The 14,141-nt window shown below is 40.4% G+C and overlaps 1 protein-coding gene across 3 annotated transcripts in view; it reads right to left on the reverse strand.

The window, feature by feature from the left end:
* Positions 1 to 14,141, reverse strand: part of DGKI (diacylglycerol kinase iota) — a 221,507-nt gene that overhangs the window by 103,934 nt on the left and 103,432 nt on the right. For 2 of the 3 annotated variants that reach the window (XM_075116925.1, XM_075116915.1), the window contains exons 9-12: positions 6,729 to 6,803; positions 5,415 to 5,510; positions 3,501 to 3,583; positions 2,975 to 3,035 (exon numbers count right to left, since the gene is read on the reverse strand). In XM_075116925.1, coding sequence (XP_074973026.1) covers positions 2,975 to 3,035; positions 3,501 to 3,583; positions 5,415 to 5,510; positions 6,729 to 6,803 — 315 coding nt within the window. Of the gene's footprint in view, positions 1 to 2,974; positions 3,036 to 3,500; positions 3,584 to 5,414; positions 5,511 to 6,728; positions 6,804 to 7,103; positions 7,200 to 14,141 lie in introns of all 3 variants that reach the window. The other variant, XM_075116931.1, reaches the window with a different exon arrangement.

Below are 14,141 nucleotides of genomic sequence, written 5' to 3' on the forward strand. Positions count from 1 at the left end.
TGCAAAGCGTGAAATATATAGATTCTAGTTATACACACACACACATATATATAAATAGAAGACTAAAAGACTAGAGTAAAAGTCAAACTGTAATGTCAGGGTTGAAGACTTTTGGTTGGAACAATGAATCTGGCTCTTCTGTATTGTAAACTATTGATTATTTTAGAAAGCTGATTCTCTCTCTCCTGACCCTATTTTCTGGGCTACATAAAACTTTTAAATAGAAATCTAGCCAGAAGGAACAAATTACTGTAAAATATTTTGTTTTCATTAAATGGTAATTTCCAAGGGGGTAAATAGGAGTTGCAAGTGGAAAATATTCTGAAATTTTTTATGATTACAAGAAAATAGGACTATTTCCTAAACTATTTCTCACTTCTACAAAAAAAAAAATCTGTGAAAGAACCTGTGCTGCATTTTTAAGTAAATATTTAAGAAAAAAATAAGCATAAGATAAAATTTGACTGAATTTTTTTCCTGTTCACATTTTTCTTCCGATGTTCAGAGTTGAAGTCTCTACTGGAAATGTGAGCTTTTAAATAAGACATTAATAACTGAAAACTTCAGTGCAGTTGGACAGGATTTTTCCTTCCACAGTTGGGGAAGAAAAATCCCCAACTTCCCATCAGCATGATTTCAGATAGATTCTTACCCCAAACTGGGATAAAACTGGAGCTTCACAAAAGGTACTCAGTCTACCATGGGCATTGAAAACCACAGCTGGAATTTGAAGGTCTGGAGAGGGGGTAGCGTGATAGGTATAGCAACCACCACCCTATTTGGTATTCTAGGGTATGTCTTTCTCCAAGTCTCTTGAAATTTAATTGAGTATAAATTGCATTTATCAGACAGTTATTTATCATAACCAGTTGTACAATTATTAAAGCATTCATCTGGGATGTGAACCCACATTAGACCTCATTATCTCACAACAGTCATGTGAATCCCTTATAGCTCTTGTGAAGTTGGATGTCAACAAAGATCTATCATAGGCACTATGGTAGGACTAAGTACAGTCCTTAAGAGATTTTCAGGGATAAATAATCCTCTACCTTCCAAAAAATCTGTCAGTATTGGTAACAGAAGACAGAATAAAGATTCAGAAACTTCACTGGTTCCAGGACTTCTTAAAGAGTCTTTTGTCATTAGCCCTTTGTCATTGCCATTGACTTAACCCATACACCTGTGCCTCAGCCTCCCACTGGTGCAGGTAGCATTACAATACCTACCACTTCTGTAAATGTTTTTAACTGATAAACAGAAACTTCAAATTACTAATTTATAAGTACAACATTGCTATTTAACTTGAAGTCATTTCTAAGCCTTGCGCATTAGCTTTATAATCAAGGATGACAATGATTATAATTTCCCTGTAAACAGAAAGCTCCTGACTGCTTTGAAAGCAAAGCTTTCCACTTATGCCCTGGAAAGGAACAGCAAGCAGCAATGATGAAAAAGTTACAATAAATTCTGAGTCACCTCAATAATACAAGGTAACATCTGGTCTCATTGAATATTCACTAAGTCCATTTGAGCCAGATTTTTCATTTCTAGATGTAATGGCTTTGGGAATAACTAGATATTAATTTGTTTCAAACTGAGCAGCAGCAAAATTAACAGCAGAGCACCGCTAATATTAATGAGAAGGTGCTGCCACCTGTCGCTTGCACTGCTCAGCAAGGGGAAAACAAAAGATGGTCAGGCTTAAATGTAGTTGCATTCATTTCTACTTTAATATTTTCAGGATGAAGTTTTTCCCTATTAAAATATTGGCTGCTGCAAAGACTTTCAGAAACAGCTTTAAAATCTCTTTTGCAACTATGTCTCCTGCTAAAGCAATGCCTTGCAGGTTCCACAAGGAACATTCACAATTCAGTAGTATATTATTTTCTCAGGTACCAGCAAGACAGTAGGCAAATGATGTATTTTCTTCACTCTTGAAGAGGAAGCACTGGTATTAATAACCCCTACAGCTGGTGTTTTAAAAGAACCTACAGAAGCTGAACAGAAAGTTCCCCCAGAAATTCAAGCACAGATGGGTTGCAGGTTGGTTCAGCTCACTACGAAAGAAAAAAAAAAAAGCTAAACATACCAACAACCCACAAAAAAAAAAAACCCACAAACAAAAAACCACCAAACAAACAACCATCCCACAACTCTCCCCACACTCTAAATATCTACAGATATCTATTCTGGCCAGCCATTGCACCTTGCAACCAGTAATGCATTTTCCTTACCATACTTATGGCTACAACTATTATCAAGTGCATGTTTGGGGAACTGATCTTCACAGAGCTTAAAGGTCAGTTTTTCAACTGTATTTAAGCGCTCAGTGGCACAGACTGAGATTTACAATATTCCTAAGTACTGGAAAGAGTAATGCTTTTGTTACCACTCTTGGCCTCCAGGCCCTGAACCACAGAGCCTGTCTCCAGCTGAAGATGCCTAAATCCTTTAAAGATCTGACCCTTTTCACTTACCCAAGAACACATAAATATTTAGTAGCAAAGAAAAATACTCACCCCAGATCTGCCAGATGCCAGGTTAGTAGTATGATCAATGCAATATCCTTCCTTATAGATGCTTTGTAAAGAAAGTGGGGAAACTCACTTTCTTTAGGCACAGAGGAGACCGTATTTGACTGTACTCAGACATCATGGACATGATAGCAGAAAGGAACAGAAATGAAGATTTAATGGCCTCCAGACACTGACTTAACCTACTAGACCCTCAGATATGTGTAAATAGGGAGAGGAGGCCAGCAAAGTTAGTCTTTATTTTTTTAAGCTGTACAAAATCTTTATGCATAAAGCAGATGGGGCCAGATCCTAATGTCCAAGGTCCTATCACTATGCAGGCCAGAGCACACAGAAAATTTTTTAAAGTAGATTTCACAAGTAGGCATTGCAAGGTGGGAAACCCACAACTACAAGGAATTTAGTCTCTTGGCAATGAACAGACGCCAGCCACCTACCGTCCCATCCCCGCCACAGGCCAGGATCCGCAGGTTTGGCACTTTTCTGTACAGCTCCAGCCTGGCCAAGAGAGGGAAAGGGAAAAGAAAGGGAAAAAAAAAGTCAGAACAATAGTTCCGGCACTTTTTTGCATTTTGCCAAGTGACAGTTTAACCACTGCTTATTGCATTTTAGAATATTCATTATTAAGGGTGTGAGTGGAGGCAGAAAAATAAAAATAAAAAACCCTCAGTGTTACTGAAAGCCTCAGCCGTGAAGAAGCATCAGCCACTAGGGAATGGTCAGGCGCTGTGGGATCTGCAGCAGGTCCATCTTGGAGCTGTCTGGAACTGGCTTTCTAACATGGGGGCAGCTCCTGATCTCTTCTCACAGAAGCCACCGCTGCAGCCCACCCCCACCCCCACTACCAAAACCTGGACACATAAACCCAATACATAGTCTATCCGCCAATCCATGCAAGCTAGACCTTTGACAGCTGTCCTGATAAGATTTATGGTCTGCAGCACTGAAGTCTTGAGCACTTACGCATCTCTTGGCCCTTCCTGAGAGAGATCAAAGACCTGGCGTGGATTCAAATACCACATAAACATTTGGAGAACCTTGGTGCCCTGGGAAAAGAGAAAAATCAAAGGGAAGTTATTAATAGATTTATGATTATTAAAAATAATAGTGTTCATTATTCACTGTATTTGGACTGCTTTTCTTTCTTCTGTGCTTTACAAAGCAAACAAACCAGAAAAAAGAGGAAAAGAAAGTGGCATAGCAGATGACTGCTCTATAGAATAGCAACACACCAATCTGGGCAGAGTACATATGTATACTTATAGACTAAATTTTACACCACAGATCACTAATGGTTCATAAGAACAAGCATTCAGGATCAGATCAAAGGTTCAGCTCCCACGGCAACTTATTCACCTACCTCTCACCACCTGCAACAAGAAATCTCTGTTATCACACACCACCCTCAGCCATCCATGACAGCAAGAAGTTGAACAAGCTTGTGGGCAAAGTTACCATCACATTGAACAGTGTCCTGCACAACATCCAAGCAATGACACTGCTTTGACCTCCACCATCACCACCATGAACACTCATAACTGTAGCCCTCTACCATCTAATGAAGTAGGGGCCAACAACTCCGGGCTACAGTTGCCCCAGTGCTCCCTCACTCTGTGCAGCACGGCCAGCCCATCACTTAAAGATATAATTTCTGCCTTCTAAAACTCTTTGGTTCATATTCCGGGTACTCAATTCCCTTTCTTCATGTTCTGCCCAGACACAAAGTGGCAGGATCTTTTACTAGCAGAAGAGGCTTAAGAACCCCATGGGACCAGCTTGTACTTCAAAGTAATTCAAAAATACTTCTCAGACATAGCCTAGGAGGTGCAAGTCAGAAATTTTGGATAGCTACCCCTTCTGAGGGACGGCTTTTCTGTCTAACACCTTCCCCTAAGTGCGGAAGCAAGAATAGTTGTCGAAGTGCCTAGGAAAGGTATGATAACAGAGAAAATAAATGTGATGTTTGTTGTAGGTATTCTCCCAGCCTCAGCTACTTGCAGTTCACAGAACTCTTGAGCCAGAGGTGGGTCCAAGACTTTAGTAATTTTCAGGGTTTCCTCTTCCAAATCTCTCCTTCAGCCCATGTAAATTTTTAGCATCCACAACATCCTATGGCAAGGAGTTTCACAGCTGAAGTACACACTGTGAGAAGGACCAAATTTTTTTCCTTTTTTTGAATCATTATTTTAGCAGTTTCATTTGATATCCTCCCTAATTCTTCTAACAGAGGAGAAAGTGAGAAGCAGCTATGCTATTCTCCATGCACTACAGGCCTCTGTTATGTCTTACATCAATATTTTCAACTAGAGGGCTTTGTTTATCAAAAAACACTCAGATTATTTTATATTCAAAACATGGCAGAACAAATCTGCAAAACTTTCACTTGGATAGGTTTTAATTCCAAGAACCCTAAGAAAGAAGTCTGCTGCATGATCATGTTAGTCACTGAAACCTGGTTCTCTATGGTACAGTACAACACCAGTAATGATTTTTTTAAATGCCATTGGAATGTGTCATTTCACATTCACTAATTTCACTAGGCTTTCCTTGCAAAATTAAATCACTTTTTGGATAAAAGTCTAAGACTTCATTGACAATCTACATTTTCTGTGGAAAGGTGAAGTCTTCTGAAAACCTCCGAACTACCATTTTAGATTCCTTTCAAGAATTTGAAGGTAGGAATACAACTGCTCAAGTATCCATCCTCCCACCAATTCCATCAAAGTGGAAAGGGCATTCAACAGCAAGAACCTCTTCTAAGGACTGCAGTTCAGTTGCGTAGAGTTATCCCTGTTTAACTCACCAAAAACTATACTTTTTTGCAGAAACTTTTGTTAAATGATAGCTTTGTGACCTGGATCCAGATGATGTTCTTACCTGATTCCCTCCACTTTTTGGATTGACAAAAACCAGCAGTGGCTTCATGAGCGGAGAGGAGATAGGCTTTATCACAAATGGCCGACCTTTGTTATCCTGAGAAACAGAAGCAAGAAACAGCTTGAGTACAAGCTATGTATGTTTCCCTGGCATAACGTGCAGGAAACCCAACCTAGCTCTGACAAAACTACCTCAGGTACCGAAAAGAGTACAGCCAAGTTAATGGGGTGCTCAGCTGGGACTAATTTATCCAGCTGAGACAATTGAGTAAGAAGATAAGAGGGGGGGAAAAAATCACCTCAGGCCAGCACAAAACTATTTTAAAATTTTACTCAATGTTATTTCCCAAAAAAACAATTATTCACACAGTGCTAATCATGCGTCAGATAAAGTGGCATTTTTAATACGAAAAATTTTCCAGTGGAAAACAGAATGAGATAAACTATTTCATGAATTCCATCTAACAGACAAGTTGTATCAGCACTTAGTTGCAGTTGATCTGTTGTTGACTTCTTGGCCTTGCCAGCCCTCCCACCTTTGAATAAATGTCACAGGTCAAACACGACATGTCAATAAGGAAGCTATTTGCCTCCCTACTCCCTACTCTTGCAGGATATCAGAGAGCCCACTAGTGAGGGCACTCTCCTGGGCTGTGACAGACAGATTCAAGTTTCTGGTCTGCAGTCCTCCCACCACCCAAGTGAGGTCCTTAACCAGAGAACTCTGGCTATGCAGAGGCGAGTCTCCCTCCACCTCTCTCCATGAGGCTGGTGTTCATCTATATAACTAAACCACTAAGCAAGGTCTGGAAACAAGGTCTTCTATAAGCTATGTGGTAAATCAAGCCATCAGATCATTCGTCTGTTTTCTCTTTCTCTGTGGCCCAATGTCAATTTTCACAGAAACAAAATATTTCCAATATGAGATCTCCTGGGGGAGATACCCTCGAACTGGACCAGACCTTTGCATCAGTGCACTCACCATGGATTTCTCAACCCCAGTTTCACACCCCTGCTCTGCCTAGAGGAAACCAAGGGTCTGAGCTGAGTCTCTTACATCCCAAGGGAACGCTGTTTCATTAGGCTGCTGGTCCTTCCGGAGTCTGGTATGTTGCTTCTTGAAAAAATCAACTCCACAAATTTCTCATACAAGTTTTATCAAAACTGATCTCTTCTCACAACAAATTCAATAGAGTGGAATTTTCCAGTGGAAAAAATATATCAAACATTGTAGTAAAAAAAAATTTAACTTTAAAGTCTTCATTTAGATATTTAAACAAGAGGAGTTTGATTTCCAAAGCACTTGAATACTTACTTCATTGCCTCTTTTGCTGGCTTTTCTTTTAAAAGATGTTCTCTTCTTTCGCCGTGTTGAAGTCTTTAATGAGTTCTACATCAAAAGGAAAAAGAATACATGAAAAGCAAAACAAAATTTAGAAGACAGGCCCAGACAGAGCCCCTTTACGAAGCTCTTCCATGCATGTCCACTTGGAGAATGATAAGAGTATCTGGCACATGCTCGAGATTTAAATTACATGCGCTGCATGCTTTACACTTCCACACCACCGTTTATGGAGAAAGCCACACACGGAGACCAGACTGGTGCTTTGGAACTGGAAACTTTCCCACGCTGTGAGGGGGGAAGAAGATCAGATGCTCCCATAGACTCACATAACACCACATGTTGTACCTGCCAACCCTCCCAATAGGGGTAGGAGACGCCCGTTTCCCCTTCGGGGCTCCAGTCTCCTGCCCAATCAGGCTCGTCTCCTGGTATGGAGACCACCTGCATAAAGATGTAATAAAAAACATGATAAATGAGATATTTTTCATGTTTTTTTTTTAAGGAAAGAAAACAACAAGTTTTAGCTCTGGCAACCATTATGACTCAACAAAACGTAGGCCACCATGGCACTGTGGAGTCAGTTCCAGCCTATCAACGAAATTGTGTAATCATCTACTAAGGAACAAACTGAACTGATAACATTTAAGGGTTTGGGTGAGGGGGGTGTTTGTTGGGACTTTGTTTGTTTTGTTTTTAAATAACAATATCACTTAACTACACAGGGGGAAAAGCCCCCAAAAACTGCATATATTTTTGCAGAACCTATTAAAATAGAAGTTACATCAAAGCTATTCTCTAGGCTGGCAGTAGCCTGCTCAGTGGTACTGAACCAAAAGGTGTTCTGGTGTGATAAGAATAGTCCAAATAAGGGAATTTTATTTTATTTTTTAATAATTTTAATTCAGTAACTGAAATCATACCTGCAGGAAATCTTAACCATTTCCATATGATTGAAATTTTGTATTATAGGAAATACTGTAAATATTTCTCAGTATTTCAACTTCTAAGTCTAGCTACCACCAGGAAATAAAGTAGCACAGGGAATGAGATGAAAGTTTATTCAGGTTTTTTTTCTGGCTTCAAGAGGGGAAGCAAGATCCACTCAGGTCATCCAAAAGTTCATTTCTGTCCTGACCTTATTCAAGAGTGTGCCACTAATGAGAAAAATTCAATGACCAGTAATCATCTCTTCTGTAAGCAGCGATGTCTCTCTTTAATCCTGCATGCTAACCAGCATTAACAAGAATAGCTACTAGATTCTGTTTAATACCTAATAACCACTTCCAGAATTTCAAGACTTCAGTACAACATACCAGATATGGAAGTTAATATTTCCACATCTCTGAGAAGTTATGAAAAACTAACAGCCATCTAACTCAATTCCCTAAATACACTGTCCTTTTTCACCCAGACCAAGAGAAGCCTGCTGTAGAGTGCAAGGTCCCAAACTTTTTGTCATCCGCCAACGTTCCTTGTGGACCAGGATATAGTCATGCCTTCTTGCTTACTGAAAATACTGAAGACAAGACGGCTCTGTGAAGCAATTACAGGACATTTGCCTTTTTAGAAAATATTTTAAGAGACCATCTAAACGAGTGTTCATACTTTTCCCTACTTCGATATAAAGAGGCCTTGAAAGCATCATAAACCACAAAGACTGCATTGACTATGGAAGTGCATTGGCAATATCATCTGCATGGTCTTTCATTGCCCTACCTTAGTAGTCAGATTAACTGTAGATAAAAATCTTTATGTCAACATAAAGGTACAAGACATGACTCTCAAAAGCTGCCTCTCACAAAAGCCTTAGCCTGGTTTTCCCAGCCATTCTCCACTGAAGAAGTCTTCCTGGAGTTGGGCGAAACACAGGACAGAGAGAAGAAATCTAGTCTATCTGCAGTCTTGCCAGTCTCCTGAAAGGTCACGAACATATCAAGCCTTCTCCCTGTGCTTCGGTCTCTCTGGGTGCAAAATTCAAAATATTGATCCTGTTGGTAAAGTGCACCAAATTGTGCTGGCAAATAGTCGCCTATAAATCAAAATAGGTATACTAGGCAAGTAACTTAACTGTACCTCTGGAATTAAAATTGTACTTGCTTTTCTACCTCCACAGTGGATGGACCTAAGCCCAGTGAGATTCTTCTGGAAAGGGCAAAGACAGTTAGTAAAATCCTGAATCTTTTAAAAAATAACTTAAATAAGGTTTAAATGTAGTTGTCATTAAATCCCATTATAATATATCTCTTTTCTTGCCTATGGGTGGAGTGGGAAGAGGCATCCAGCTATATCAGGGAAACAGTTTTAGTTTAAGCCTCCATTCATTATTATAACTTTTTTTCATTTCCACACTCAAATAGGCAATAAAATATTCCAATTCACAAGTATGTTATTTCAATTTTTTAAAAACATGCCTACACCTATATTGTTAAGAGAATCTAAAGCTTTGCTATAATGATTGCAACTGCATGTCCATAGCAGATGAAAGGCAAAAAAGCTGCTTAAACATACATAGGTTCTCTTTGCAAACATGCAGAAGAATAACAGCCACTAGTAATCATCAGTCTTTGCACATTAAACTGAAGAAATGGATGCATACTACCTTGTCCACATAACAAGGTGATGAGTATTTTATAAACATATAATGTTTTTCAGTGAAGTACCTGATAGCAAAGCATGCCTTTAAATTGGCACCATATGTAAATCCTAACTTGCCTCTAAAAAGGGAACCTCTCCTTTGTGGATGTCAGTTTGGCCATCTTAAAGAGAGATTTTTGGTATTATTGTATGGTCGCGATAGTTCTAAGCAAGCTTAGCTAGATGAACAGAAGAATTGGAGTCCTTTTTGTGTGGTGTTGGGTGGTGTGAGGGCCACAGACTATCTCAAGCAAATCATATGGACCCTTTCAACATTTTAATTTACAACATTTCAGCCTTTATTTTCAAAGGCTTTTAGCACACTGGGCTTCAAATGACTTAAATAATGAAGAGCCTCTGGGAAGGCCAATCTTGACCATCTTCTGGTTGTTCACAAACCACAACCAGACAAGCCAGCTGCACTCAGCAGTTGAGGAAATAAAGAAATAAACCCAGAAGTATAAATATTGACTAGCACTTTTTCAAGGTCCTCAAAGAAGAAAAAGAAAACACCATGTTTACTCACCTCGAACAGAAAACACCCTTTGAATTTTACAAATACTGCCCTTGCCTTCCCAAACAGAAGGCAGGCTGAATCAGCCAGGTTCTCCTTATTATCTACTTTTCTCCCACAGCATAATCATAGCAAGTCTTTTCCTAGAAGTAATGCCTCTTGGGCTACCAAACCTCACCTATAACAAAATACCACCAGTCAACATGGGTGACCTGCTTTAACAAACTAGGAGATGGTACTGATTTGAACCCCAGGAAACCAGAGCTGGTATCAAAGTGCTGCTAACACAGTACAGAAACACTGGAAGTCAGTAAAATTACAGAAGTGGCTCACATTATGAACAACATGTAATAGATACTGGGAGTTTTCCATTCATGTAAATGGGTCATTACATACAGGGCTACCACCAATCCCAAAGCTATTTGAACCATTCTGAATATTCTCCATCTTGTAAACAATTACTTTCAAGAATTGAAAGCTCCCCATTTACAAAGTAGGTTATCATAATTTGTCTTTAACCAATTACACCATAAAGTTTTATTACCACAATATTGCTGGTAATCAGAGGGGGAGCGTTCTCTTTCTCCAAGCACAATATTTGAAAGGTGGTGGCCCACATTGTACAAACTAAGCATGGAAAACCATTTTTATAGCAACAAAAAGAGAAATAAAAATTACAAATAAGGGCAAGGTTTTGCTGCAAAAAGCCATCTTATTTGCTTAAAAGAAACAATCAGCAAACATGATGAAGGCATCACTAAAATCAATTTCATATGAATAGGGAGTTCAGATCAGGAGTTGCCTGTGACCAATGTAAGGAGTTAGAGCTGAGGAAATAATTTACAGCAAAAAGGCTTCTAGCCAAATTTATTCTGATTGTGGAATATGTGAAAAAAAGACTGTTGGCTGCCCACTTGTTTACTATCTGAATTAACAAAAATTACTGAATATTTTGTTTGTATACTGTCGATTGAACACATTCAATATTTGACAGTGTTTACCAAACGTGCATATTGGGTGAAGAGGGTCATAATACACAGAAGTAGAGCTGGCCAGAAACAGCAGGAGGGGAGAAAATATGTCCAAAAAAAAAAGGAAATAAAAGAAAACAAGACTTCTGCCAAAAATATGAAAACACATATGATAGATACACCAGTATTTTCTAGAGCAATAAGGATATGTTGCCCAGACCTAACACTGCAATGGGTGCTGTTAAGAAGTTTCATGGAAATATGCCCATTGTCTGTGCTAAATATCATTTTCATCTATATAATCACAGAGTGACAGGGATTGGAAGGGACCTCTGGAAATCATCTCATCCAAGCCCCTTGCTTGAGCAGGCACACCTAGAGCAGGGGGCACAGGAACGCGTCCAGGTGGGTTTTGAATATCTCCAGTGAAGGAAACTCCACAACCTCCCTGGGAAGCCTGTTCCACTGCCCTGGCACCCTCACAGGAAAGAAGTTTTTCCTCATGTTTAAGTGGAACTCCCTGTGCTCCAATTTGTGCCCATTGCCCCTTGTCCTGTCACTGGGCATCACTGAAAAGAGTCCAGTCCCATCCTCTTGACACCTGCCCTTCAGAAATTTATAAGTATTTATAAGATTCCCCCTCAGCCTTCTCTTCTCCAGGCTGAACAAACCCAAGTCCCTCAGCCTTTCCTCATAAGGAAGGTGCTCCACTCCTCTGATCATCTTCATAGCTCTCTGCTGGACTTGCTTAGGCAGTTCCCTGTCTTTCTTAAATTGGGGTGCCCAAAACTGGACACAGTACTCCCAATGTGGTCTCACTAGGGCAGAGTACAGGGGGAGGATAACCTCTCTCGATCTGCTGGCCACACTCCTTTTTATGCACCCAAGGATACCATTGGCCTTCTTGGCCACAAGGGCACATTGCTGGCTCATGGCCAACCTGCTGTCCACCAGCACTCCCAGGTCCTGCTCAATGGAGCCGCTTTCCAGCAGGTCAGCCCCCAACATGTACTGGTTCATGGGGTTGTTCTTCCCCAGATGCAGGCCTTTACACTTGCTTTTGTTGAATTTCATGAAGTTCCCCTCAGCCCAGCTCTCCAGCCTGTCCAGGCCTCGCTGAATGGCAGTACAGCCTTCTGGTGTATCAGCTACTCCTCCCAGCTTGGCATCATCAGCGAACTTGCTGAGGTTACACTCTATCCCGTTGTCCAGGTCATTGATGAATATCTTGAACAAAACTGGATCCAGCACAGACTTCTGGGGAACACTGCTATTTATGGGCCTCCAACCAACTCTGCCCTGTTGATCATGACCCTCTGAGCTCTGTTGTTTGTTCATCCAGTTCACAATACACCTCACTGTCCTCTCATCTAACCCACACTTCCTTAGCTTGCCTATGAGAATGCTATGGGAGACAGTGCCAAACACCTTACTGAAGTCAAGATAGACAACATCCACTGCTCTCCCTTTGTCTACCCAGCCAGTCTCGCTGTCATAGAAAGCTATCAGGTTCGTCAAGCATCATCTTCCTTTGGTGAATCCATGTTGACCATTTCTGATAACCTTCTTGTCCTCTACATGCCTGGAGATGACCTCCAGTATGAACTGCTCCACCACCTTTCCAGGGATTGAGGTTAGGCTGACTGGTCGACTGGTCTATAGTTTCCTGGGTCCTCCTTCTTGCCCTTTTTAAAACTGGAGTGACATTTACTTTCCTCCAGTCCTCAGGCACCTCTCCTGTGCTCCACAACCTTTCAAAGGTGATGGAGAGTGGCTCAGCAATAACATCTGCCAGCTCCCTCAGCACTCGAGCACTCGTGGGTGCGTCCCACTGGGGTCCATGGATTTGAGGATCCAGTTTGCATAGGTGATCATCTCTGACCCGATCCTTCTCAACTGATGGTAAGTCTTCTTTTCTCCAGATTTTTTTCTCTCTCTTCTGGGGGCTAAGATGACTGAGGACCAGCCTTAGCAGTAAAGACTGAAGCAAAGAAGGCCTTCAGTAACAACTCCTTCTCTGCATCCTGCGTCACTAGGGCCCCTTTTTTGTTCAGCAGTGGGCCCACTGTATCCCCAGTCTTCCTTTTACTGCTGATGTATTTAAAGAAGCCCTTCTTGTTATCTTTGACATCCCTGCCAGATTTAGTTCCAAGTGGGTGTTGGCCTTCCTCATTGCATCTCTGCACACCCTAACAACATTCCTATATTCCTTCCAAGTGGCCAGTCCCTTTTTCCACATACCGTGAACTTCCCTCTTCTATTTGAGTTTCTCTAGAAGCTCTTTGCTCATCCATGTGGGCCTCCAGGCTCCTCTGCCTGACTTCTTCCTCATAGGAATGAACCAGTCTTGAGCTCAGAGGAAGTGGTCCTTGAATACTGTCCAGTTCTCTTGGATCCCCCCTGCCTTCTAAAGTCCTAACCCATGGGATTCCTCCAAGCAGGTCTTTGAAGAGGCCAAAGTTGTCTCTCTTGAAGTCCAAGGTTGTAATCTGACTTGTTGCCCTGCTTGTACCATGCAGGATCCTGAACTGCACCATCTCATGGTCACTGTAGCCAAGACTACCCCCAACTCTCATACCCTCAACCAGCCCTTCCTTGTTTGTTAGGATAACTACTGACCTCAGACTTCATGGACTTCAGATGTGATGGAGAGAAAACATTGGATTGAAGTACTTCCTCTCCACTCATGACTCAGGCACACAAAGCTAACATTTTCTTAAAGTGTAATATTTTAAACCTTTATTTAAAAGCTTTTTCCCTATGAATTACAAGTAACTGGATCAGATTTATTTTTTCATTTGAACTTTTCTGAAAAACTAATGGACAAGAAAGAAAAGTCTCTAAAAATATTGTAAGGAAGCTACCTTGCTTTTACCAAATGCTAGATCAAAAGAAAATTACAAGTGATGATTTTTTTAATAAAAGTTAAATTAAATCAGAATTAAAAATATTGAAGAAAGGCTTCTTTTAGTAAGGTCGCAGAGACATGGATATATTTATCTTTATTAATGTATTTTCTTTTTATTAAAATTTAATATTCTTTTCCTGATTTTTGTGAAGAGAATGGTGACTGCAGTGTATTGCCAGCTCACAAGAAGGGGTTCTGGTAAACCACAAAATGATACAACAAATCCAATAATCATTTTTTTTCCTAAAAAAATATACTCAAAAACATATGAAAGGGGTTTTGGTCGTTGGTTTTGGTTTTGTGGTTTGTTTTTTTTTTTAAAAAAAAAAGTGGTGATTTAAAACAATTTGAATGAT

Source organism: Phalacrocorax aristotelis, chromosome 1 (genome assembly GCF_949628215.1).
Source record: "Phalacrocorax aristotelis chromosome 1, bGulAri2.1, whole genome shotgun sequence".
Lineage (NCBI taxonomy): Eukaryota > Metazoa > Chordata > Aves > Suliformes > Phalacrocoracidae > Phalacrocorax > Phalacrocorax aristotelis.